This window comes from Gymnogyps californianus, chromosome 14, assembly GCF_018139145.2.
Source record: "Gymnogyps californianus isolate 813 chromosome 14, ASM1813914v2, whole genome shotgun sequence".
Classification (NCBI taxonomy): domain Eukaryota; kingdom Metazoa; phylum Chordata; class Aves; order Accipitriformes; family Cathartidae; genus Gymnogyps; species Gymnogyps californianus.
In genome coordinates, this window is record NC_059484.1 from 21692031 (window position 1) to 21713382 (window position 21352).

At 53.0% G+C, this 21352-nt stretch overlaps 2 protein-coding genes across 2 annotated transcripts in view; one reads left to right on the forward strand and one right to left on the reverse strand.

Moving 5' to 3' along the window:
- STK32A (serine/threonine kinase 32A) overlaps window positions 1-3897 on the forward strand; it is a 31308-nt gene extending 27411 nt beyond the window's left edge. The window contains exons 9-12 of the mRNA XM_050905445.1: window positions 1558-1683; window positions 2752-2880; window positions 3232-3296; window positions 3804-3897. Coding sequence (XP_050761402.1) covers window positions 1558-1683; window positions 2752-2880; window positions 3232-3296; window positions 3804-3897 — 414 coding nt within the window. The remainder of the gene's footprint in view (window positions 1-1557; window positions 1684-2751; window positions 2881-3231; window positions 3297-3803) is intronic.
- Window positions 3898-8276: 4379 nt separating this feature from the next.
- DPYSL3 (dihydropyrimidinase like 3) overlaps window positions 8277-21352 on the reverse strand; it is a 42220-nt gene continuing 29144 nt past the window's right edge. The window contains 9 exon segments of the mRNA XM_050905272.1: window positions 8277-8973; window positions 9449-9502; window positions 9505-9610; window positions 10219-10398; window positions 11006-11176; window positions 11520-11661; window positions 14491-14647; window positions 16727-16847; window positions 19422-19490. Coding sequence (XP_050761229.1) covers window positions 8885-8973; window positions 9449-9502; window positions 9505-9610; window positions 10219-10398; window positions 11006-11176; window positions 11520-11661; window positions 14491-14647; window positions 16727-16847; window positions 19422-19490 — 1089 coding nt within the window. The 3' untranslated portion in view covers window positions 8277-8884.

Consider the following 21352-nt stretch of genomic DNA (forward strand, 5'->3'; position numbering starts at 1 on the left):
TATCCAGCTTTTAATGTTGTAGCCACTCTAATGTAATAACCAGCTAGCAGTACTGCATCCTGGACTAATGGGGATGAAGTTTGTGCTGGCAAGCGTGGCTGCTGCTAATGCGTCTCTTCTAAGGACACACGCAGTCTTTGCTTCCAGAATTTCTCCTATAAATTTGTCTCTCTGGAATGACGTAACTTGGAAGTAGATATTAATATATGTGTCAATAAATTTGGCAAAAAAAATTGCATATTTTTTTTTATTTTTAAAAAACATTTTTCCCAATAATGAAAAGATTTGCAAGAACTGCAGATACTATTGAAATCCTTTGGTGCCATGTGGTTTATGCACCACTGTAATTATTTTTTAATAAAGCTGTTATCAAAATTGCTTCAAAATCATTACTGGAATCACTTTGAAGCTGAAACCATGTTTGAAGTGAAGCCATATCTTCAATAAACAAAACTATGGCTTGACAGTGTCAGATGCTGTCACCTTACCCACCCCTTTCCGGAGGGTTTGGATTGTCTGGTTTTCCTGCGAGGTTTTTGGAGTGCATACTGTCAGGAGTTTATGCAATGTTGAATCCTTGAACTTCAGAGACAAACCTCAATCATTTCCTTCCACACAAGTAATTCCTACAGCAATGTTAAAAAAATGCTGAAAATAAGCAGTGTGAATGCATTATTTCACACTGGAATTATACTTACCAATATTCCATTACTAGAGTGAGAAAACAGGGGATGTTTTACTGATAGGGTATTAAACTGGGAACACAAAGGCATGAGTTTAACTCCCCATTCTGAAACAAATGCTTATTTTTAACCTTAGAGAAATTGTTTGATGTCACTCTGGTGCCTCATCGCCTGCTCCTAAGATGGGGATAAAAGTTGTTCATAGAAATGAGAATAAATAGAATTAAAGATTGTGAGCCCCTCGCATATGCTGGTGAAGGCAGTCTGAGCCAGAGCAACGGAAGAGAGGCACCCGGTCGAAGTGCCGGGGTTAATGCAGGGTGTCACCGGCGCTGCGTGTCCTGAGCCCCGTTCAGCAGAGGCTCCGAGCTGCGGGGACGGCGCAGGGCGCGGGGCGGGAGCGGGGTGGCCGGCCCCCGGCGCTGCGCTCAGTGGGGTGTCCCCGGGACGCGTCCTTGACCCCAGCGATGGAGACAGAGGCGGCCGTGTCCCCAGCGGCTGCTCCTTGTCACAAGGTGCGGCACGGGCGACCCTGCGGTCCAGCCCAAACTGGAAAGCTGGGCCTCGCACTTAGCAATGACAGGCAAAGCTGTCCTGGAGCTCCGTCCCCGGGGGCTCTGTAACTGCACGCCATCACCGCAGCCCTCAGCGGTTCCCCGGCTCCCTCTGACAGTCCCACCCGCCACAGGCAAAACCGGCTCCTTTTCAAAAAGCAGCTGCTGACAGATAGACACTGAAAAGTCTGACGGCCGTTTCCCTGCCCCAGCCGTTACCTGGTGTAACTCCGCCACAGACACGTCTGTCTGTACCTAATCTCTGATTTCGCATCTCAGGGTCTCACTTTCTCACCTCTTCCATTTAACTCTCACTGCAGTTGCTTGAGCCGAACCCTGAGAAGCGTTTCTCTCAGCTGAAAGATATCCAGGACTTTCCGTATCTGTCAGATGTGAACTGGGATGCTGTTCTCCAGAAACGGATAATGCCAGAATTCATTCCCACGGTAAGGCGATTTGATTTTAAAAGGTTCTCAGTGTGCCCAAGCGTTACACGCTGCAGCCTGCCCTCGTGCCTGGCACCGGATCATGGGAAGTTCTTACAAATTTCCACAAGAGCATCAGATGTCGTAAGGGACAGGGGAAAAGAGAGGCAAGGGCAAAATTTTCACTTTCCTGTGGGTGTAATAAAGAGTAATGGGGGACGACTACAAAGTGTGGATGCCCCAAAATTGATCTGCACTGTTTATAATATTCCCAGAATTTCTGGATGCAGAACTGGTCTTACATGCTCCGGACTGTCCGTGGCATGCTAGATGAGACACACGCTGACACTGCTTGTGAGCCGTCCTGCACTGAACGGCCTTTCTTAGCAGCCTGGTTTCAGACCAGCTCTTCAAAGGCAAAAAACCAAAGGACAGACATAGGCTCATTAGCAGCCTGGAGATCACCCGCCATTTTATGATTGCTTCTTCCTGTAATGACTCTCCCTAACAATCCCATTGTTCGTAGTAAAATAACACATACAGTAGATTAGTGTTTCTGATCCTTTTTTAATTGGATTAAAACAGCACAGAAGTAACATAACCCTTACGGAAAGTAATCCAAGGACTGTTGTGTGCAGTGTTACTCTGACTGTTTTTCAGCCAAACAAAAGTTGGGCTAAACTATGAACATTTGTTAATTGTATGTATTTTCCCCCTCTGTTGCTGGTTTTCTCTGTGGTGGGTGTATGCGTGTTGCTTTAAAACCAGTTTTGCAGGCTGCTGTGTTCCTCCCAGCAGAGGCACAGCCCAGAGACACACCGTCCTCCGTCCTCGCCATCACTTCGAAGCAGCCAAGGGGCAGAGTAGACGCAGTGAGCACAAAAAGAGCAATTGTCACACCTTGACAATGTCCCCTGGCTGAAGGAACTGAGAAAATATGTGAGAAGTACAGCAGGTGTTCTGGCTCTGTGTGCAGTTGTAATTACTTTATTTTTTACAAAATTCAGCTCCCAGATGCAGTCCAGTTTATGAGAGACTCTTCAAGACAGGCTCTGATCACTTAAGGCCACCTCTCTCTCTCCCCTCCAGAAAGGCAGACTGAACTGTGACCCAACCTTTGAACTGGAAGAAATGATCCTAGAATCCAAACCTCTTCACAAGAAAAAAAAGCGCTTGGCTAAGAAGGAGAAGGACACCAGCAAAAGCAATTCCTCCCAGGTGAGAGCAAGCAGGTACAAGCATGTGGTCAAGGAAGTCTCTCATTTTCCAAGAAAGCTGATTGCCGTCTAGCAAGACCACAGCAAACTGTTTCAACAGACCATTTTTTCCCTTGTGACCAACTTTATTCCCAAAACTCTTCCGCATCCTCCCCTTGGTGGAAAGCAGCATGTATATGCACCAGTTCTGTATGAGAGGAGAGTCTTAATACCATTCTCCCCACTGCAGTGCTAAAGATGCTCTATACCTAAAGATATCTCTGTATCTCCTTGAAATTGTCCGTGTAATGTCTTTCTGTGTCAACCATGAATTGATTCCCCATCTCCTTATTTTTATGTTTGAACGTGGAAGGCCTGCCATCTTCAAAAGCACCTAGAGATGCTCCAGAGGGACTTCATTGTTTTCAACAGAGAAAAGTAAGTACTGATACAGAGGCGGCGTAAGAGACTCTGGCCCTTGTCAAAGCCTTTGACAGACTTGGGGTTTGGGCCATCTTGGCAAATGCTGCAGGTGGGGGTTTAGGAGCTTATTAATGAGGCAGCCGAAGGGAGCAGGTACTGGTGAGTGCTGGTCGATCTGTCATCTGCCGGGGACTGATGCGGCATTTCTGTTCTTGAGGTGGAGGGCTGGGCCCACAGCCACAAACGGCATTAATTGCCCCATTTGTGCAGGCAGACTGTTCCTGCAGGGGCTCGGGGCTGTGGGGGCTCAGGGCTGCGGGGGCCTGGGGCTGCGGGGGCTCGGGGCTGCAGGGGCTCAGGGCTGCAGGGGCTCAGCACTGCGGGGGCTCAGCACAGACCCTGTGGGGCAAGTGGCAGCTCGTGCCAGGGAACGGGATGCTCCTAGGCGGCCGCACCGCTGCATGGGCCTTGGCACTGCCTGGGCTCTCCCTCCCAGCTCGACCGACCCTTTCTCTCGCTAAGGGTGAGACACCACCACCACGACACCCAGGAGACCATAACGCAGGCAGAAAGCAGAGGCGTGTACAAGGAGGACAACCAGAACAAGCACCTCTGAGAGCAGCGCAGCCCCGGCTGGAGCTTTCCTCATGGGGCCAGTGCACACCCACCCACACCTTCACGACGCTGGGCCACTGGACTCGTCCACTGCTGCCGGGACGCTGCCGACAGCCCAGGGCAGGGCGGCCGGACGGGAGCTGGGGCACCCGCTCCCTCTGCCTTCCACCCCACAGCCGGCGGATCCTGGGCGTGGGGGGAGAGGCTGTGGGTGCTGCCTGCGCAATTTGCCACAGTCAGTTAGACTCAGATCCTGTTATTTCGCCTTTCTTGGTGGCAGGAATGTGACCGTGCGAAAATGGATGTGACAGTATTCACCCTTTCAGCTCGGCCAGCCAGCACCACAGCGCTTGGTGCTGCCTGCCAGGCGACTGCCAGCAGCATAACCGAAGCGTTGAGCGTGCATCGTTCGCAGAGGTGTCGTCACTCGTATCAGTCTTGGTGGTGGGTCCACAACAGCACTGTGGGTCCAGGCTCTGTGGAGGCCGGGGCTCCTGCGTGGGCTCACAGCTGGCTGCTCCAGATGGAGGAGGCTGCTCTCAGCTGCAGGGTCTCCACCAGTGCATAGCGACAAAGGTGGCCTTTGCTTACAGACGCCTCCTGCGAACATCCCGTGAGTGTGGGCACGGAGGGCTGGAAGCGGCGATGATCTCCTCCTTTAGCTGGGAGGAGGCAGCAAAGGTTTCCCATCCATTTCTCCCTCTCTCCGTGCTGGTTCCTGTACCCATTTCTTGCAGAGCAGGCCTGGCGTGGTGGGTGGTCAGAGCATGCAGACAGATGTGGAAATGAAGAGGTAACAGCCAGACACTGGTCAATAACCGGCATGCAGATGCTTTTCCAGGCCAGCCTGAAAAACCCATTCACTGTCACATTAAACTGCTGCAACTCACTTAATCTGATGGGGTTTGGCTTCCAACACCAGAGGTAAATTTGAATGTGTATTTTTAATCTCTCTACCATTGAAATCACGCTTAATTGAAGCAGCTACCGTTTGCAGGAACAGCTGTACTCCTGGTGCGGTCTTTGCCAAGACTGAGACTGGCCAAAGCATTTCTATTACGGTAATGCTGGGAATGATGCTATTATTTAAAAGCTTTGGCAGACCTGAGGTTTCATCTCCTTATTTGACATTTTTCCTATTCTCAGCAATATAATGAATGTGTGAAGAACCATTTGCCTCCCATTTACCCAAAGGTGTTCTTTGTATCCCCTGTGCCTTCCTGTCTTTCTCTCTGGCTAAATCTGATCAACTCAAAAAAAATCTGAATAAAACCAACAGCAAATGAAAGGCTCCTTCCCAGATGATCAAGTCAATGTTACTTCTGAGGTCACTTGCATAGCAAGGCAGAACGGGTGCTCCTCCTGTCCAGAGCCCACTAGGACTTTACTGGACTCTCAGTTTAAATCTGCTTTTCCCCTGGCTGAAGACTTTCAGACACCCTCTGCCTATGGAGCTGTGGATTCAGTCCGTTACTGACACAGATTGTGTGCAGTAGACTTCCCAGTGGTCTTCATAGCTGCTTCTGATAGACTGACACGTGAATAATCCCTCTCTCATTGATCTGATGATGGCTGGCTGGTTTGCTTGGGGAAATGTGTGGTTTATGCATGTGCACAGGCAAGCAGCCATGCCTGTGACTGCTGGGAGAGGAACATCTCTGTTCCCCCCGAGCATGCCTGAATCCAAGGCAGGGGATCGCCCGTCCGAGCAACTGACCAGAACGTCCTGTCTGCCTGTTCCGCCTCTGCGGAGGCATGTAGTGGGCATCCCAGCACTGAGCAGCTCAGTCATAGTTCGTGCCTAAAAATAAGCTTTAGTTAGATGTCTTCCACTTTCTGGTCCCTCCTACAAGAGTGGTGATGGGGTGTCCCACCACCGGCTGCTCCCTAGCTAGCATATGACCGCACTGTGTGAGCAGGTTCACTGCCGGCGCGCAGCAGCCACACCTTCCCCTGCTCGGACCAGATGGTGAGCCTTCCCGCAGATTGCATTGGGTGGCTGGGTCTCCCCTCTGTGCTGGCAGGGTCTCTTGGGGGATGCAGCAGCGCACATCTGTGCTACAGAAAGGCCGAGCAGGGCAGTCCAGCATGGTCATGATGGGTCTGTACAGGGTCCCAACCAGGCCCTCTCCCACCGCCTCTGGGGGATGGATTCTCTGGGCAGTCTGGTTTGTGGTGGGTGATACTGGGGGATCCCCAGCTCCGCTCCCTCTGTGCTAAGAGAGCTCTGATGTTTGCCTGGGTGCCTCCAGCCTGCTAGCTCCAACCCCCATGGGACAGCTTCTGCACTGCCTTCACCAATCTGGCGCTTTTTTGCAGTAATTTCTTAACAGAGATGTGAGTGGCACTGAATGCAGTTGTGGGTCCCGATAGCTTTGTTAAAAGGTAGGGTACAGGGAGGATGCTGGCACAGCAATGCAAGCACCTCCCCGGACTTGAAGGGGGCCTGTTCTGAATTGCACTTCACATCCTCTTCCTGACATGGTGCCATGGCAGTATGTACCTCCACCTCTGTACCATAAAGATAAGCAGCCCCCGAGTTTTAGAGGACTGTAGCAGTTTCTTTGCTGCCATCACATGAAGGTGCTGGGGTAAGAGGAAGCTGGTTCTGGGCGAAGGCTGCAGGGACTGAGGGCTGCAGCACTTGCTGAGCAGCATGCCCTGGTTTCCTCTGCGCAGCTGGCAAGTGCCCCACAGGCATGCGGATTGATGCACTGCAGCACCACCTTCTTCCACACGCTGTGCCTGGCAGCCTGGGTTTTTTTGCTCAGGTCAGGCTCTTGGCATAGTTGCAGTGCAGTGTGCGTGTGCAGGGCTGGGGAGCGGGGGGCAGCAGCATCACTGTATGCTGCTAGCGTGGAAACAACCAACCGGGAAAGCGTGACCCTTTTTCTGTCCAGGGAGCTGCAAAGCTGGAGCGGAATTAGTTCACCAGTAAGCGGTCATCAGAGTCCTCAAAGCAAGTCATTGCAATGGGAAAGCCACCTTTTCCTGCTAAGTCACAGCACACCCAAATTAGTATCACCGTGTTCTTGCTCTCCCCTTCCCCAGCCATCCCTGCTTTCAAGCAATAACACTTCTGAGCGGGGTAGGGGTCTCTATGTCTCTCTGCCTTCAGACTTGTAATTCCCAGGGAGGCTAGCCAGAGCATCTGCAGCGTTTTCCATCGATCCTCTGTTCTTTGCCCAGTCCTACACCAGGTCTGGGGGGTCTGGGGCTAGGCACGGTCGAGAGGGACTGTGCCAGCAGTTGTACCTGTCCCCCACTCAGTGCACAGCTACCATTGCCTCACGCTGGCGAGGGTAGTGGAGAGGTTCATACACCATAGATGTGTTTATCTGGGGCCCCAGACAAGGAAACTAGCCCTGCTCCTCGCTGGGGAAAAATCTGTTGCTGCATAAATAGCGTTGTACTGGCTGACCAAAAAAAAAAAAACCCCTCAAAAAATTAAATGGTAAGAACATCGCATCTTTAAAAATTCCCCAAAGACTTCCAAAACCATCTCTCCTTTCCCCTCTTCCTCTGTAAACAGAGGCACAGTCTCAGCTTAACCACTACCACGCAACAGGGAAAAATCTTTAATTATTTGATAGCAGAACTTCACAAAACTTCTAAGTATGAACAGTCTTCCCCACCCCTGGCACAACTATTCTGGCATGGCCCCTTAAGGACTGCTGCATGGACAACTTGTCCTGTCTGAGTTGCAGGCATGTAAAAATAAATATTTCAAGGTCAAATACTTAAGGAAGGGAAAAAAAAAAAAAAGGATATTTATTTAGCACAGCCTAAATTGACACTTAATTTTTGTAATACTTAAAAAACAACCAAGGGTTTTTTTGCATGCTTTGCAAGCTTTAGAAGGCTGTGACCCGCAGTTTGATAAACATCGCTTGACAGAAGGGGAGCATTTAACTCACAGGTGCCCACAGAAAACAGCCTCCAAGCCAGCCCCAGCTGGGAAGACCCGAACACCATGCCCAGGCAGTGCCATGCGGAGCTGGTCTCTGTCACCACACAGATGACAGGCGCAGCTCTCGATGGGTGTTAACAGCCTGTGATGGCCAGGTCAGGCTGCAGCCAGAGACCTGACGGACAGACTGAACAGGCTTTTACAAACACTTGCAACACGCTGTTTTGCCGATACCTTTGCTTTTGCCTGAGAAGCTACACCAATACCCTGACACCTACAGCAGCGAGCACCGCGCTGTTTCCATCTGACAGCCTGTCCCTGCACTGTAGCTCCTCCAGCTCAAACACAGCCCAAAGCCCCTCCTGGAGCCCCGCTGCCCGGCTCGCCCGCGGGGCACAGCTTCGCACCACCCCTGCCCAGCAGCAGCAGCCTGAGGAAGAAAAAAGCCAAACCAGCAACATGAGTTGTTTGAAGGAACAACTTTTTTTTTTTAATAAAGTGTACAAAGTAGTAAAACTCCTTACACGAGGCGCTGTGACAGCTGTTACAGAGATGATTCGGGCTCCCCCATGGGCCTCGTGGTGAAACGCCAATGAGCGTTGGGTGGAGATGAAGGACATGAACACGACACAGACCCACCTGCCCCGCCAGCTCCCGTGAACCTGCCCTCCCCGTTCCACACCGCGCCGCTGGCCGGCCCCTGCCACTTTGCCTGCCTGGCTGGTTCGCCCACGCCGGGTTGTTCCCACTGTCCCACACCACGGCATCCCACACGCGTTCAACACAAATAACACACTGAACCGAGCGACCTGTCTGAGCGGCATGCATACAGAAAGGAAGAGTAAAAACACAACCCGACCGAACCCACAACAACAACAACAGAATTTTAAGGCTATGCATAAAACAAAATGAAGCAATATCTTTAAAGCTAGGTAGCAAGTAGCATTTGTGAAACATAAGGCTTGAGGCTTATTGATTCTTCAGAACAGGTTTATTTGCTTTTCCTTCTTAAACACCAATGTACCATTTTTCTTCCTTTGCTTGAACAGGGATTTTGTTTCCTTCTCGGCAGGGACATTTAACTCAGGGAGGTTATGTTGGAGCGGCCTCCCGGGGGCGCAACGATGCGCTTGCTCGCTGAGCGAACGCCTTCATCAATCTGGGTACCTGGGAGAGGACAAGAAAGCACAAAGGGAAGGGGGAAAGCAAAGTTAAGAGCATTTTCTTCACAGAACTGAGCAGTCAGGCAGCCTGGGGTCTCGCCAAAGGGCCTCCCGAGGCTGTCTACAGCAACCTGCTCCCTCTCCAACTCCAGTAACGACCCCGAGAGCAGCAGTGGCTTCAACATCTCAGTAGACGCTCCTCTGTGAACAGACCCACGCCGCAAGAGCAGGGTCTGATGCTGCACTGGCACCTTCGTGGCCACAGAACCCCTTGCTTCTACTGCAAGGTGCAGCAGGGTGGAGGGCCAGCTCCGGCCACGTCCTTTAAGGGACACACAGGGTCTCACCCTGCCATGCTCCACTCTTGTGCTCAGCTTGCCCCATGCCACCTCCCAGCTGCCCCCCGTCCCAGGCCAGGGGCTGGGACAGCGTGGCCAGTGGCTCTGCGCTCTCCCAGCCCAGCCGCCTCGTGTGTTCACCTGACAGGCTGAATCCAGACTGATGGAGGTTCCTGACGGGGGTGTCTGCCGTGTGGGGGACCCCCTGGTTGACCCCGCAGGGGTGCCCCCCTTGGGGGTGGTGGTCAGGTCAAACACGGGTCCGTCATACATGCCCCGGGGCACGGCATGCATCTCCGCCATCTGTCACCGGAGAGAAGAGGACAGTGACACTTCTCTGCTCCCAGGGAGCAGCCTGCCATGGCAGCATCATGCTCCAGCAATCCCTGGCTCCCCAGTGCCACCGCAGAGGCAATTCACACTGCCAGCGCTGTGCCCCCCCGTCCTGCGTGCCCCAGACCTCCCTGCAGCCTTGAGGCCCGATGCAGTCCACCCCCTTCACTCCACCACAGCCTCCCTTCACTCCCGCCCAGCAAAGCGTGCAGAGCCCAGTGCAACAGGCAATCCCTCAGCATGGGTTTATGCCGCATGGATGGGGAAGGAGAAGGCTATTTTGCCCAGTCTCTTCGTTTTTAACTCAGCACCTCCCTCCAGACTCCTGCTGCAGCAGGACAGCAACAAGGGCAGGCGTCACCCACTGTCGACCCAGACGAGCATCTGCCTCCAGTGGTGGCACACCGTCAGCACTAAGGTCAAAGCTCTCTACCCAAGCCTTAGCTATCCCAGCTGTAGGTTCAGAATACACCAGTTTGCAGCACTGTTTCCAGGGTCCAGTGAGAACAGCAGAGGAAAACCGATCAGTTATTAAAAGGGCAGTTTGGGCTAACAGTGTCCCAACTCTGTCTCCTCACCTTCCTCCTGGCTTTGATGCGCTTGTAGACATAGTCAGGGAAAGGGCTGCTGGGCAGGAAGCGTCCAGTCCCCTGGGTCACATGCAGGTTGCCGTCCTCCAGCATGATCTTCCCCTGGCATATGACAACCAGCGGGGCCCCACGTAGCTCCATCCCTTCAAAGATGTTGTATTCAGCCGCCTGCAGCAACCAGGGGATGATGGTCAGGAGGGACATGAGCACTGCCTGCCTACTCAGGGCTGTTCAGTCCCCACACCTCGCTGCTGAAGTCACCAGGGCAGGGAGAGTACACCAGTAACAGCCTTGCCTGCCCCAGAGGCCTCCTTTAGTTCACTAGTCCATCACACTAAGAACCCACCAGAGCTCCCAACATGAACCAGGACCTGCCGCTTCGGAGCTCAGTGTGAGCAAGGACTCCAACAACAGAGGAGGGCAGGACCTAGGCTTGAGGTAAGGCATGAACAAAGCACACTGGCAAAGCCAGGAAAAATTTGTACCTGGAATAGTAACCCAGATAAGGAGAAATGCGTGTCCTTACACCTGCATGGGCCAGGCTCAGGAGAAGAGCAACACAGCAGGGTTAGAAAAGCCCCGCGTGCAGAGTCCAGGGCTCACAGACATCCTACCCACAGTCACAGCTGGCATCGCCCGGAGCCTGGACTCAGTCCCTCCTTCTCAGAGCCCAGCACGGCAGGGCAACACCAAGCTCTCAGCAGCCAGGTAGCCTCTATACAGTGCTACTCGCGCCCCACGCTCCAGCACTCCCACAGACAAGCAGAGGGCTTACAGATTGATGGGTTTTTGCTGTGACGATCTTCACTGCATCAGGATCCCATATAATCAGATCGCTGTCCGAGCCCACTGCTATTCTCCCTTTCCGTGGGTACAGGTTGAAGATTTTTGCAGCATTAGTGCTCGTCACAGCCACAAACTGGTTTTCATCCATCTTTCCTGTGGCCTGCTCAGACACAAAGAGAACTAAGCACTCTTTTGGGGAGAGTAAGAGCCCCGGGAAGCACCAGACTCACTCCCACACAAACCACTGGCTGGCTGGGCCCAGACCGCTGCAGCTGATCTTACTATTGGCGCCAGACAGACCGAAAACTGGGGGCATACTCACAGCTCCTGGCTGTTCACCCTGAACCCGCAACAGCTGCCTCTCCTGCTCTGGCTTGTTTTGACTCTCAAAGCCAGAGAGGAGACAGGCAGCTGGGGGCCCAGCTCCGCAGGGGCAAGAACACGGGTGTCTGAGCTGCCCCTCAACCCTGCCCGCTCTGCCCTCTCCCTGGCATGACTCTTACCACTGCCTTGTCCCAGATGACAGACATTCGTTCCTCTATGCCGTTGGTCCCTTCTGGGATCGCTGTGAAGTTGTCTTTTCCAATTGCTTTCTGTGCCGTGCTGAACGTACAGTGGGCACTTCCCGAAACCTGCAGGTCACCGCTGAGGGGTGGTGGTAACAAAAGCATTGTCAGTTGTTTCGCGGACAGACAACAGCAGGGACACGAGGGACATGGATCTCCTCTGGGCACAGGCAGCCTCTGGCTCGGTTCTATTATACTCTGCACCCTCATTTCTACAGCCTCTCAGTCTGAACACTTCCACCCGACTCAGCCCCTGTGGTGGCCACGTCACCTGGGGGCACGGGGGCAAGAAAGCTCTGCCACGCCGCGCTGCCTGCCTGGGACACAGACAGCATCCTGCACACAAGAGGAGTCAACAGCTCAGCTCCCGGGAAACAGGGTAGCCTTTGTGTCAAGCCAAAAGATGTCCTTCCACACCAGACTCCATCATTTGCACTAACACAAAGAGAAAAAACCATCCCAGTGTGAGTCAGAAAAACCATTTCTGGCAGTTTGTCAGGTCTGCTTGGGAGAGCAGCCTTTCTGCCACACGGGGAGGAAGGGGCCTCTCCACCCGAGGGCTGTCCCCCACAGCCAGCCCTTTGGTTGTGTACTGCCAGCTCCTGCACCCCGAGGGCCAAGCGCAGCCCTCCCCTGCCCCACGGGAAGCCTGCTGCGGGCAGGCATCACCCCTGTCTCTGGGAGAGGGGATGCGGCTGCAGGAGTGGGCTTATGGGGGGCTGAGCCTGTGGGCTGCCCACCACTCGCACTGCCAACCTTCCCCAGCGAGGAGAGCACCTCAGCCCAGCTCCAGAGCTCTGACCCGAGACGTTTGGTCTGGCAGGAGCTCATCGAAGGCTCCTCTCAGCCCCGCATGGACACTCACAGCATAAGCTGCAGCAGCCGGCAGCGCAGACCAAGAAGGTGCGCTTGCAAGTGCAGGCTGGCCCAAGCTACAGCATCTCTGCCCACATCACTGCTACAAAAGCAAACGCCCCCCACGGCCACGTGTAAATTCTGACAGTGGGATGAAGAGAGTCAGGACTCCCCAGAAGCAGCTCTCTCCAGGAGGCCCAGAAAAGCTTCACTGAGGCGCTCTACAGCGGCTGCTGCCCAACACTGTTATCCAGACCCCTCTTCCCAGAAGGGGTCACCGGTCGGATGAGATGCCGTGACCCATCCTGCTCCTGACAATGGCAGAGGGCAGGAACGGGCAAAGCCAGCGAACTGCTGAAAGGCAAGGCAGGGTGAGGAGCTGCCCATGGCTCCCTGGAAGTCACCCGGCTGCTGCTGGGTCCTCGGGGAGCAGTGGACAGGCAGCAGCTAGAAAGTCGTCGCTGCCGGGTGAAAGGAAGCAGACCAGCGCAGGCCAGCTCCCGGCGCTGCCCGCAAGAGGCAAATGGCCTCGAGCACCTGGCACCCAGGATGGTGCGGACACAACGGCTCTGCTCGGGGCTGCGAATCAGCCCTAATCCACTGGTAATCTCCATCTTCCTCTGATAATTTCTGCCATATGTCTGACTGACTGTGCAGCCAGAGGCCCAGGCTGACGACACAACATGCTTCCTAATCTCCACGAGATTTGTCCTGGTGGAAGAAAACAAGCCATCCAGCCCAGATGGAGCCTCACAGCCTCTCCTCCTGCTGAAGCCTCACAGAAAACAGCGCGGGAAAGGTGTCAGGACAGGCGCCTGTGGGCTGCAGGGACTCAGAAGTGCTCTTGCCTCTCCTCTGAGGTCTGGGGTAAATTTGACGTGGAAGGGAAGGATTAGAAAGCCAGTTCAGGAGCTGGGCTCACTTTTCCCTGCCAGTCCCTAAGACCTGCACCTATTTCATACATCCAGACTGAGCAGAGGCATCTCTTGCTCCTTGACCACAGCAAAATCCAGGGTGAGCTGCATATTCAGACCCCAAATGCACTGGCACCTCTCTTACGCCAGCCATGGCCTCTCCACCCTGGCACAACCCAGGTTTATCCTAACGTGCCCCTCTGCTGAGACACCTCTTACTGACCAGTCATCCCTTGCTCATCTAGTCAGAGATGTTTCCAGCATTACCTCAAAGGTCATTTCCATTTACAACCCCCTCAGTGTCAGTCATCCCCTGGCTAACGCAGACCAGCCGCCACACGCACAGTTCAACGTACAAACACAGGGCGAGAGGGGCGTGCGATTCACACGTGGCGTGTGGACACGGCCAGCAATGAGCTCTGCGTCCCTAGCTGCTGCGCGTGCCTTGCCAGTGAGAGGATGGAGTATAACTGTGAAAGGTCAAAGCAAATTGCTGAAGTGCTTTTATTGTTTGCTCTCTATTTTCAACAAATCCCTTCCCCACTCCCTTGCCTTCAGGGTGAAAAAACGACCTACTGTCCCTGTCAGATGTGCACGAGCTGCTCTTAAAGGCCTCCTGCACTCTGCAGGCTTTACTACTGCTCACCGGTACAGGCGTGAGAAAAGGTCTGCTTTGTATTCGACCGGTGGGCCCCCACCAGCTTGTGACACCTGTAACCCCTCCACCTTCTCCTGCACCATCGCAACCCAGGCAGCCATTCCCCACCCCACACGCGCACAAGGGCTTCTCCTGCTTGGTGAATGCTTTCGTTGACAAGTCCGTGTTAGCTGGTCCTCATTTCTTTGCCTTCTTCAGGGCATTTAAAATGGTTCATGACTACTTGCCCTGGTATTTTTCTCATTACTGATGTTACGCTTATGGTGCCTCCCCTCTCCTCCCTCCGCTCTCAGAGATAAGCCACCACGGCTCTGAGTCACAGCCATTTCATCAGTCAGCTCATTAAATACCTACAGTGAAGTGGTTCAGGTTGGACTAATGTCTATGCTGCCCGGGTACTTCCTAACCTCTTCCTTCCCTATCCGAGGCCAGAGTCCACTTCTTCTCGCTAGCAGCATCGCCCAGAAGAGCTGCCACTCACCTGGCCAGGAGGGAGTTGATGTAGTCAGGAGTTGTTGGATCTGGGCTCAGAGGCGGAGAGACCACAAATGCTGCAGCCTTGGCCCAGTTCTTGCTCCAGTAGTGCGTCCCATCAGTCCCAAGACTGGCCGTGATCGGCTCACCAAACACCACATTGCCTGGAAAGGGGGACAGAAAGGATGCTGTTTTGGTGGAGCCTGGAGGCATTCTCTGTTCCACAGCACTACCAACAGCCTGCCATGCCCACAGGATACCCAGACCCACTTTGGGCTGTCCCGCGCTGCCTGCTTGGACCTCGGGTGCTGGGGCAGGCGAGAGGGATAGCAAGGCTCACATCGGTGTCGGGGCAAGCCCTGCCCGCCATCACCAAAGGGCCCTCCTGCTCAAGGGCACAGCTCCTGCTGGTGCAGGAAGCCTGGCTGGAGCACAGCGCAGGAAGGCACGGCCGCAGAGCCGTGTTCCCCAGAAGACACCACAGAGAGACGAACGATGCTGGGAACCTGGCCTCCTGCCCCAGCAGATGGCTGCTTCCCAACCTGCCCTGCCCCGGCATTGCTCCTGGGAAGCGAGGCCCCCAGTCCCTCCGGCCCCTCCTGCAAGCACTGGTGTCCCCACGCTGCAGCGGGGGCATTTCACCCCGCTGACTTTCAGCCCAAGAGTGACAGCCATGTCTCAGAGCTGACCGGCAGCGCAGGCACACCTGGTAGGGGTCAGGCAATTTGATAAGAAATGACAGCCCACAACGGGGCAGCCAGACCACAATGCAGCCTGACACTGAACCCATGCTGGGCCAATGACCAAGCCTCTCACAATGTCCTTCATCATCATCTCCTGTGCATTCTTCCTCCCTTATCCCTCGTAAATATTTACCACGTGCCACCAAAGAGCTGCCAGGCTCGTCCCCCTCTCCTGTTCCTCACTCACCTTCTGGTGCCCCACTCCAGAGACAGGCCAGGGGAGAGGGCAGCAGGTGGTGACCAGGGGCTTTTTGTGGAGCAGGGCTTGTCATGCTGATAAAGTAGGATGGGGACTAAGAAATTGTGCTTTTCTTCCCAAACATGCTTTATAGCCTGGGCAAGTGCTTCTGGGAGACACTTGTTGTTGGTACGTCCCGCAGTGACCGACTCCACCAAGACCCTCTCTACAAATGCTTTTTTTGCATTCCGCCCCCTGCCCTGCCCCAGCCTTTTATAGAGGCTGCAGATCCTCAGAGTCTTACTACCACTCAGCTAAAAGTTTTGTTCTCCCTGTCCAAAGGCAGGAGGGTGCAGTGCTCCTTCACCCCCAGGCAAAACCCTGGTCCCGAAGCAGCCCAGGCTGGCAGAACACCCCTGTGTCTGAATTGGAATCGGTGCAGCTCGGCTAACCACAGGTACCCACCGGTCACCCAGCCCAGTCTGTGGACCAGCATCATCCTACAGCCCTGCTTGTAAAGGTGCCTCACTCCCCCCAGACTGTGCACATGCTCCTCTGCAAGCCGGCTGTGCAGCACAGAAGAAAGGTCCAGCAGGGCTGTTCCCAGACAGAAACCTGGGCTGGACACTGAACGCTGTCTTTCAAATTGTACAGAAGTACCTGTGTGTACATGCATACACATGTCTTTCCTGCCAGTGGCAGGAGCGACGCACGTGAGCAGGCAGCTGCCACTCCAGGCACCCGGGGTCCGGCAGAGGAGAAGAGCTGCCCACCAGCCTCCTCGTTCACCAGCTCTCGGGGCTGGGGCACACAGCTCACTGAACACGGCTGTGGATGTGCCCACATGCATGCGAGGAGTCCCTGTGCTCCACCACCAGTGACAAATGGAGCCCCCAGCCACCTGAAAAGGCACCCAGGCATCTCTGAGGGGCCAGCATTTCAAAGGGAGGCCAGAGCTATATGCAGCAGCTCAAACCACTTGCACGTGGATCGGACGAGTCTCCTCAGAGAGCCCTTCACAGCCACAGACAAACTTTGGTGTTTAAAGCACTGCTCCTACATGCGACCCACATGTTGACGTTACCTGATGTGACAACAGGAGGTGGCTCCATGTGGCCTGCTGCAGTGTCCCCGTGCCCTTCACAAGTCAGGTAAATCCCTGAACTAACTGCTCCCCAGCAGAAGGGGAAGCACTGGACTGCACTCGAGGCACAGTGGCAGTCTTGGCAAAACAACCACGAGGACATGGGGACCACTTAATCCAGCTGTCCAGGATCCCAGCGGCAACAGCAAGGCTGTGTGCAGCAGCAGCTGCCACTCACCTTTTTTTCTGGCTTGCGAGATGAGGTCAGCAGCGCTTTTGCTCATCACTTTAGTCACGTAGAGAGGACAGTTGGTCTGGCTGGCAATAGTGATGGCCCTGAAGACAGCTTCTGCTTCCAGCTGGAAGAGAGAACAGCGCATGGCTGCAGAGGAGCACCGGGTAGCCAGGGAGGAGCCCCTGCTCCTCTCAGCACACCACGGATTGCTGCTGACACCCTGTGCCCTCGCTCTTACCCTTGACTGCCCAAGGGCAGGTTAATCAGGGAGACCTGAGGGGGAAAGCTTCGGTCTCCCCAGGGCCTGGCCCAACCTGCAGGCTACAGCCACACGATGCTCGGCAGGGGAGTGCTGTCTGGACTGCGCTCGGGGGCCAGCGCAGAGCTGCATCTGCTGTTTTTTCCACTGCCTGGTTCCAGGTCTCCCGACAGCCAGAGAAGCCCAGGGGCTGCTGCCCGCGCCTGACAGCATGGCTCAGAGGCTGATGCCTGACAGCGAAAGGGTCTGCCCCTTCAGACCACTCGCTGCTCCAGGCTCTCCTGTGGCTGCGTTTGGTTTAACCAAACGTCACCCTGCCTGTGGCTGGGGTGCAACAAGCTATGTGCTGGCAGGCTGTTCACATCAGGGTCTGGCTGTCCTGCGATGCAGCTGCTGCTCGTCCCAGCCTGCTGACACCCGCCCCATGTTTCGCTGTCCTGCTGTTAGCGGAGGGTGGATTTCCATCACGAGGGATATCTTTGGACTATTACATCAGCCCGTGCGCAGCCTGAGCTCAACCTCAGAGGTTCTCCAAGTGTTTGCTCTACAGTTTGGCTTCAAGCTTCGGCATGAGAAAGTTCAAAACAGAAGCCTTAAAAAGACAATGTACCAATCAGCTAGCTCCCGGGGGAGGCCAGGACTGCCAGCCGCAGGGAACGCAGTAACTGCCTGCAGGCCAGGCAGCTGGCCGTGCAAGCTTAACTCTCCCAAGTAGCAGGAGAAGCAGACCACTGCACCCAGACACACAAGCACCCATACACCTCTCATATTTTCACAGGCCTATTTGCTGCACAGTGAAAAGAGATTTTTCTCTTCTGCTTAAAGACTCTTTAAACAGAAATTTAAACAAGAAAACATTTTTATCAGCGTACTTATGGACTTGAATAGTTGACGGGGTTTAACATGTGGACAGGAGCGAACAGAGCCATCACTGAATACCCTTCACAGCAGGTTACAATCTGGAGCAGCACCATCCTGCCCTACCAAATCACCACCATCACCTGATAGAAGAGCACATCTTTAACCCCCACTGAGGTCCCTCCGGGACAGAGCAGACCCACGGAGCTATGGACCACTCTCCCAATGCTTTGCCATCAACATGAAGGCTTTATGGGTGGTAGCAGGGTCATCTGTGCTCTACCTAACATTTTCCCAGGTAGAGTATGTTCTGGAAGAGGGACACTGTTTATTTTCAAAGGCAATGAGATCTGGATTTGGCTGAACAGATGATACCTAGAGCCTTCTTGCACTGTTCTCAGTTGCCTTATGCTTTAATGGCATTTCAAGATCAAACACTCAACACTGTTTTACCAGCTTTGGATGAGAACAACTGCAGTGCTGTCTTACGATAACACGACAGTTCTCAAATCCTGGCACAACCACAGCATCCCGTAATTGTGGGTTAGCTTGCCAACTAGTGGCAACGGGTTCTAGAACCATAAAAATAAATGGCAGTTTACAGACAGAGGGACTCTGATCTATTGTATTTGACATTGAGTCTCTCCCCTGTACAAGAAAACGCTTTACATTCTCATACTTCTTCAAAAAGAATAAGCACTGTATTACACTAGGTTATATATGTTGTTACCAGCCATAACATAGTCAACTTCTTACACTTTTAATTTAAGCCAACTGATTTTATTTCCAGCAGACCCTGAAGTACAAATCTGTCCCTGTGCTCCCCTGCTCGGCTTTGCTATTGTACCAAATTCCTATTTTCTTTTTTCATGTGCTGTGGAAAGTTAAAAGCACCTCTCAGCAGGGAGCTATCTCAAGAAAACCTATCTAAAATTAGACTCAACTCAGATTAATGGACCAAACAGAAAAATACCCTGCGAGCTAAAATTAGAAGTAATCTAATTAGTGTCTTGACAATGATTTGTAACCAGGGAATTCCCCCTCTTCTTCCCTCCCACTCCTTCCACCAATGGCTTTGTCTGTCTGATTTTGACACACTCTTTAAACCCTAAGTAGAGATTAAGCAGGCAGAGGCTGGAATCTGTCTGCACTCAGACAGACGCGAACAGTGAATTTTCAGAGGAACTAAAACTCACCATTCGATTCTTCTCAGGCCTCTCACACCCGTGGAGTCACCTATACAAGACAAATGCCCCCAAACCAGCCCCAAATGCTGCTACAGCCGTATAGACCTTTTTGTTGATTGATTAATCTCTGGGAGACTCAGAAGCCCTTGTCTCTGCTAGGAGACTCGAGCGAGACCGAAAAACGTTTGTCACAAACGTGCACCTCATTCTTGCCTGAGCTGATGAAGAACAAGACAGTATTGCCTGTATAAACGGTTACCCATGGATGCATACACACACACCCCCACACCCCCCCCAATGCTTGCTTGGCCCCACTACACACACTAAGCCCTGCTGTGACTTGTGGGGAAAGCTCTTCAGTGCAGCAAGGCTGGTACTGTCTTTTGCATCTTACCTCCTCAGGTCTGCTCAGCACGTGGCCCTCGGGGCCAGTTATTCCCATCTCCAACATCCTGGTTTGTTCCTAGGACATCGAAAGGACAGAGGGATGTTACAAGACTGTGAAACTATCAACCACCCAGAAAAGCAGATCCCTCCTGCACTGAGCCCTTCCCTCGGGACTGCCACCACCCTACGTCCTGTGGGACCACCGTGCATGGTGAGAGGCTGCTGCACCCTCAAGGGGTTTGAGAGAGAAAGAGGGAGGATGGGAAACGGGAGGGCTTGGAGGGAGCATGGACACCAACTGAAACCTCTTTGATGAAACAAGCACAGTGTGGAGGAAAAAAGGGTACAAAACTCCCCAGCTCCATGAACAGCATTTGATGTTTACAGTCTCTTTCCAAGGCCCTCCCTGGCTCCCCTTCTGAAAAGCAAGTAGTTCAAGTAGAAACTATTGAGAAAACAATCATTAAAGCCAATAATGTTGGCTTTAATCCTCCCAAGGTTACTCGTGGGTCCCCAGTGCTGTTATATAATCATTTGGAAATCAGCAAGTGCTAAATCCTGTCCTGTATCAATTTCTATAGAAGCTGGTGGTGTGGGGTGTTGGTTCCTGTATTAACATTATCCAAAGTATTTTGCTGTTACAATTAAGGACCACAGATAATTGTGTGTGTGTGTGTGCGCGCGCACCACATGCACTGGCCTGCCTATCTCCCGTCTGTATGCTAGAGATTTCTCTCGTATTCCCTCGTTTCTAATGTCTCCTTTTGACAGACAAAGGAAACATGCAGGGGGACTTCATGGTCTGCCCTGACCAAGGCACTCAGGGATCTTTCTGATCCTCACACCTTTATCCACATGCTGTCACTGCCTGCGGCAATGCACGTGTTTGCTCCCACCCAACACCTGCCCTTGACTTGCAGAAGCCACATGCAGTTGCACAACAGGCAACATTTCTCCAAGAGGTGTCGTGGGGCATAAAGTGGATGCACAGCAGCAGCAATAGTAAGCCTGTAAGCAAGCAGTTTTATGCACTTGTGTCTTGTAGAGTATTGAGCATATTATGGGCATTAAATAATGCCACCAATCTGCGTCAGGACTGTTTAACTCCAGCAACGATAACAGATGTGTTCACAGCTGTTGGAGGAGTGTATCAAAGGATGAGGCTGCACAGCAAGTAGGTGCTGCGTGTTACCTCCTCTGATACCTTCTCTGTCACAGTGAAAGTGCCAAGCAAAGACTTGACGATATTCTTCTCATGTCTTGCGCTTCACCCACCACGAAGCACTCTCCCACCACTCCCAGCACGTCAGAGTCTGAAGTCTGGAGCTCTGCTCACATCCTATTTCTGTTCAGGCCATGCATCACATCTCCTCCCCTGCAACCTCCTCTCCTATGTTGACCAAACTCTGGAGAAACACACAGTCGCCAGGACCACTGAAAGTAAAATGGACTGAAACGGCAAACGGAGAGGACAAATCCTCTACCTTCTTCCTGGGAACCACCACCAGTGGATGACCACAAGCATCATGTCTCTGTGCTAACAACATGCTGAGCCCCACACCAGCCTCTGACGTTTCAATCAGTCCTGACAGAAGGAAGCAATTCCCAGGGCTGTTGAAGTGCTACCAACTAATAGTTCTGGGGCGTTTTGTGGTTAGGCTGGTGCTGAAGTAAAGATAAACTCTAGCCAATACAATTCCTCTGATCCCTCTTTGTTTTCATGTGAAAGAGCCATCCAATTGTGCACTGCAGCTCTAAAAAGTCAGAAGAAAAACTGATTCTTGTAGTCTGAGAGGATGTTGGAAGAACGACCTCTTGGTTCACACTCCTTCAACTCCCAAGAAGGAGAGGGAAAAAACCAGGAATGACAGGAAAAAACAAGTAGTTGCACAGCATAACTGAGCAATGTCTTCTCTGTCTTAATGAAAATCAAAACAT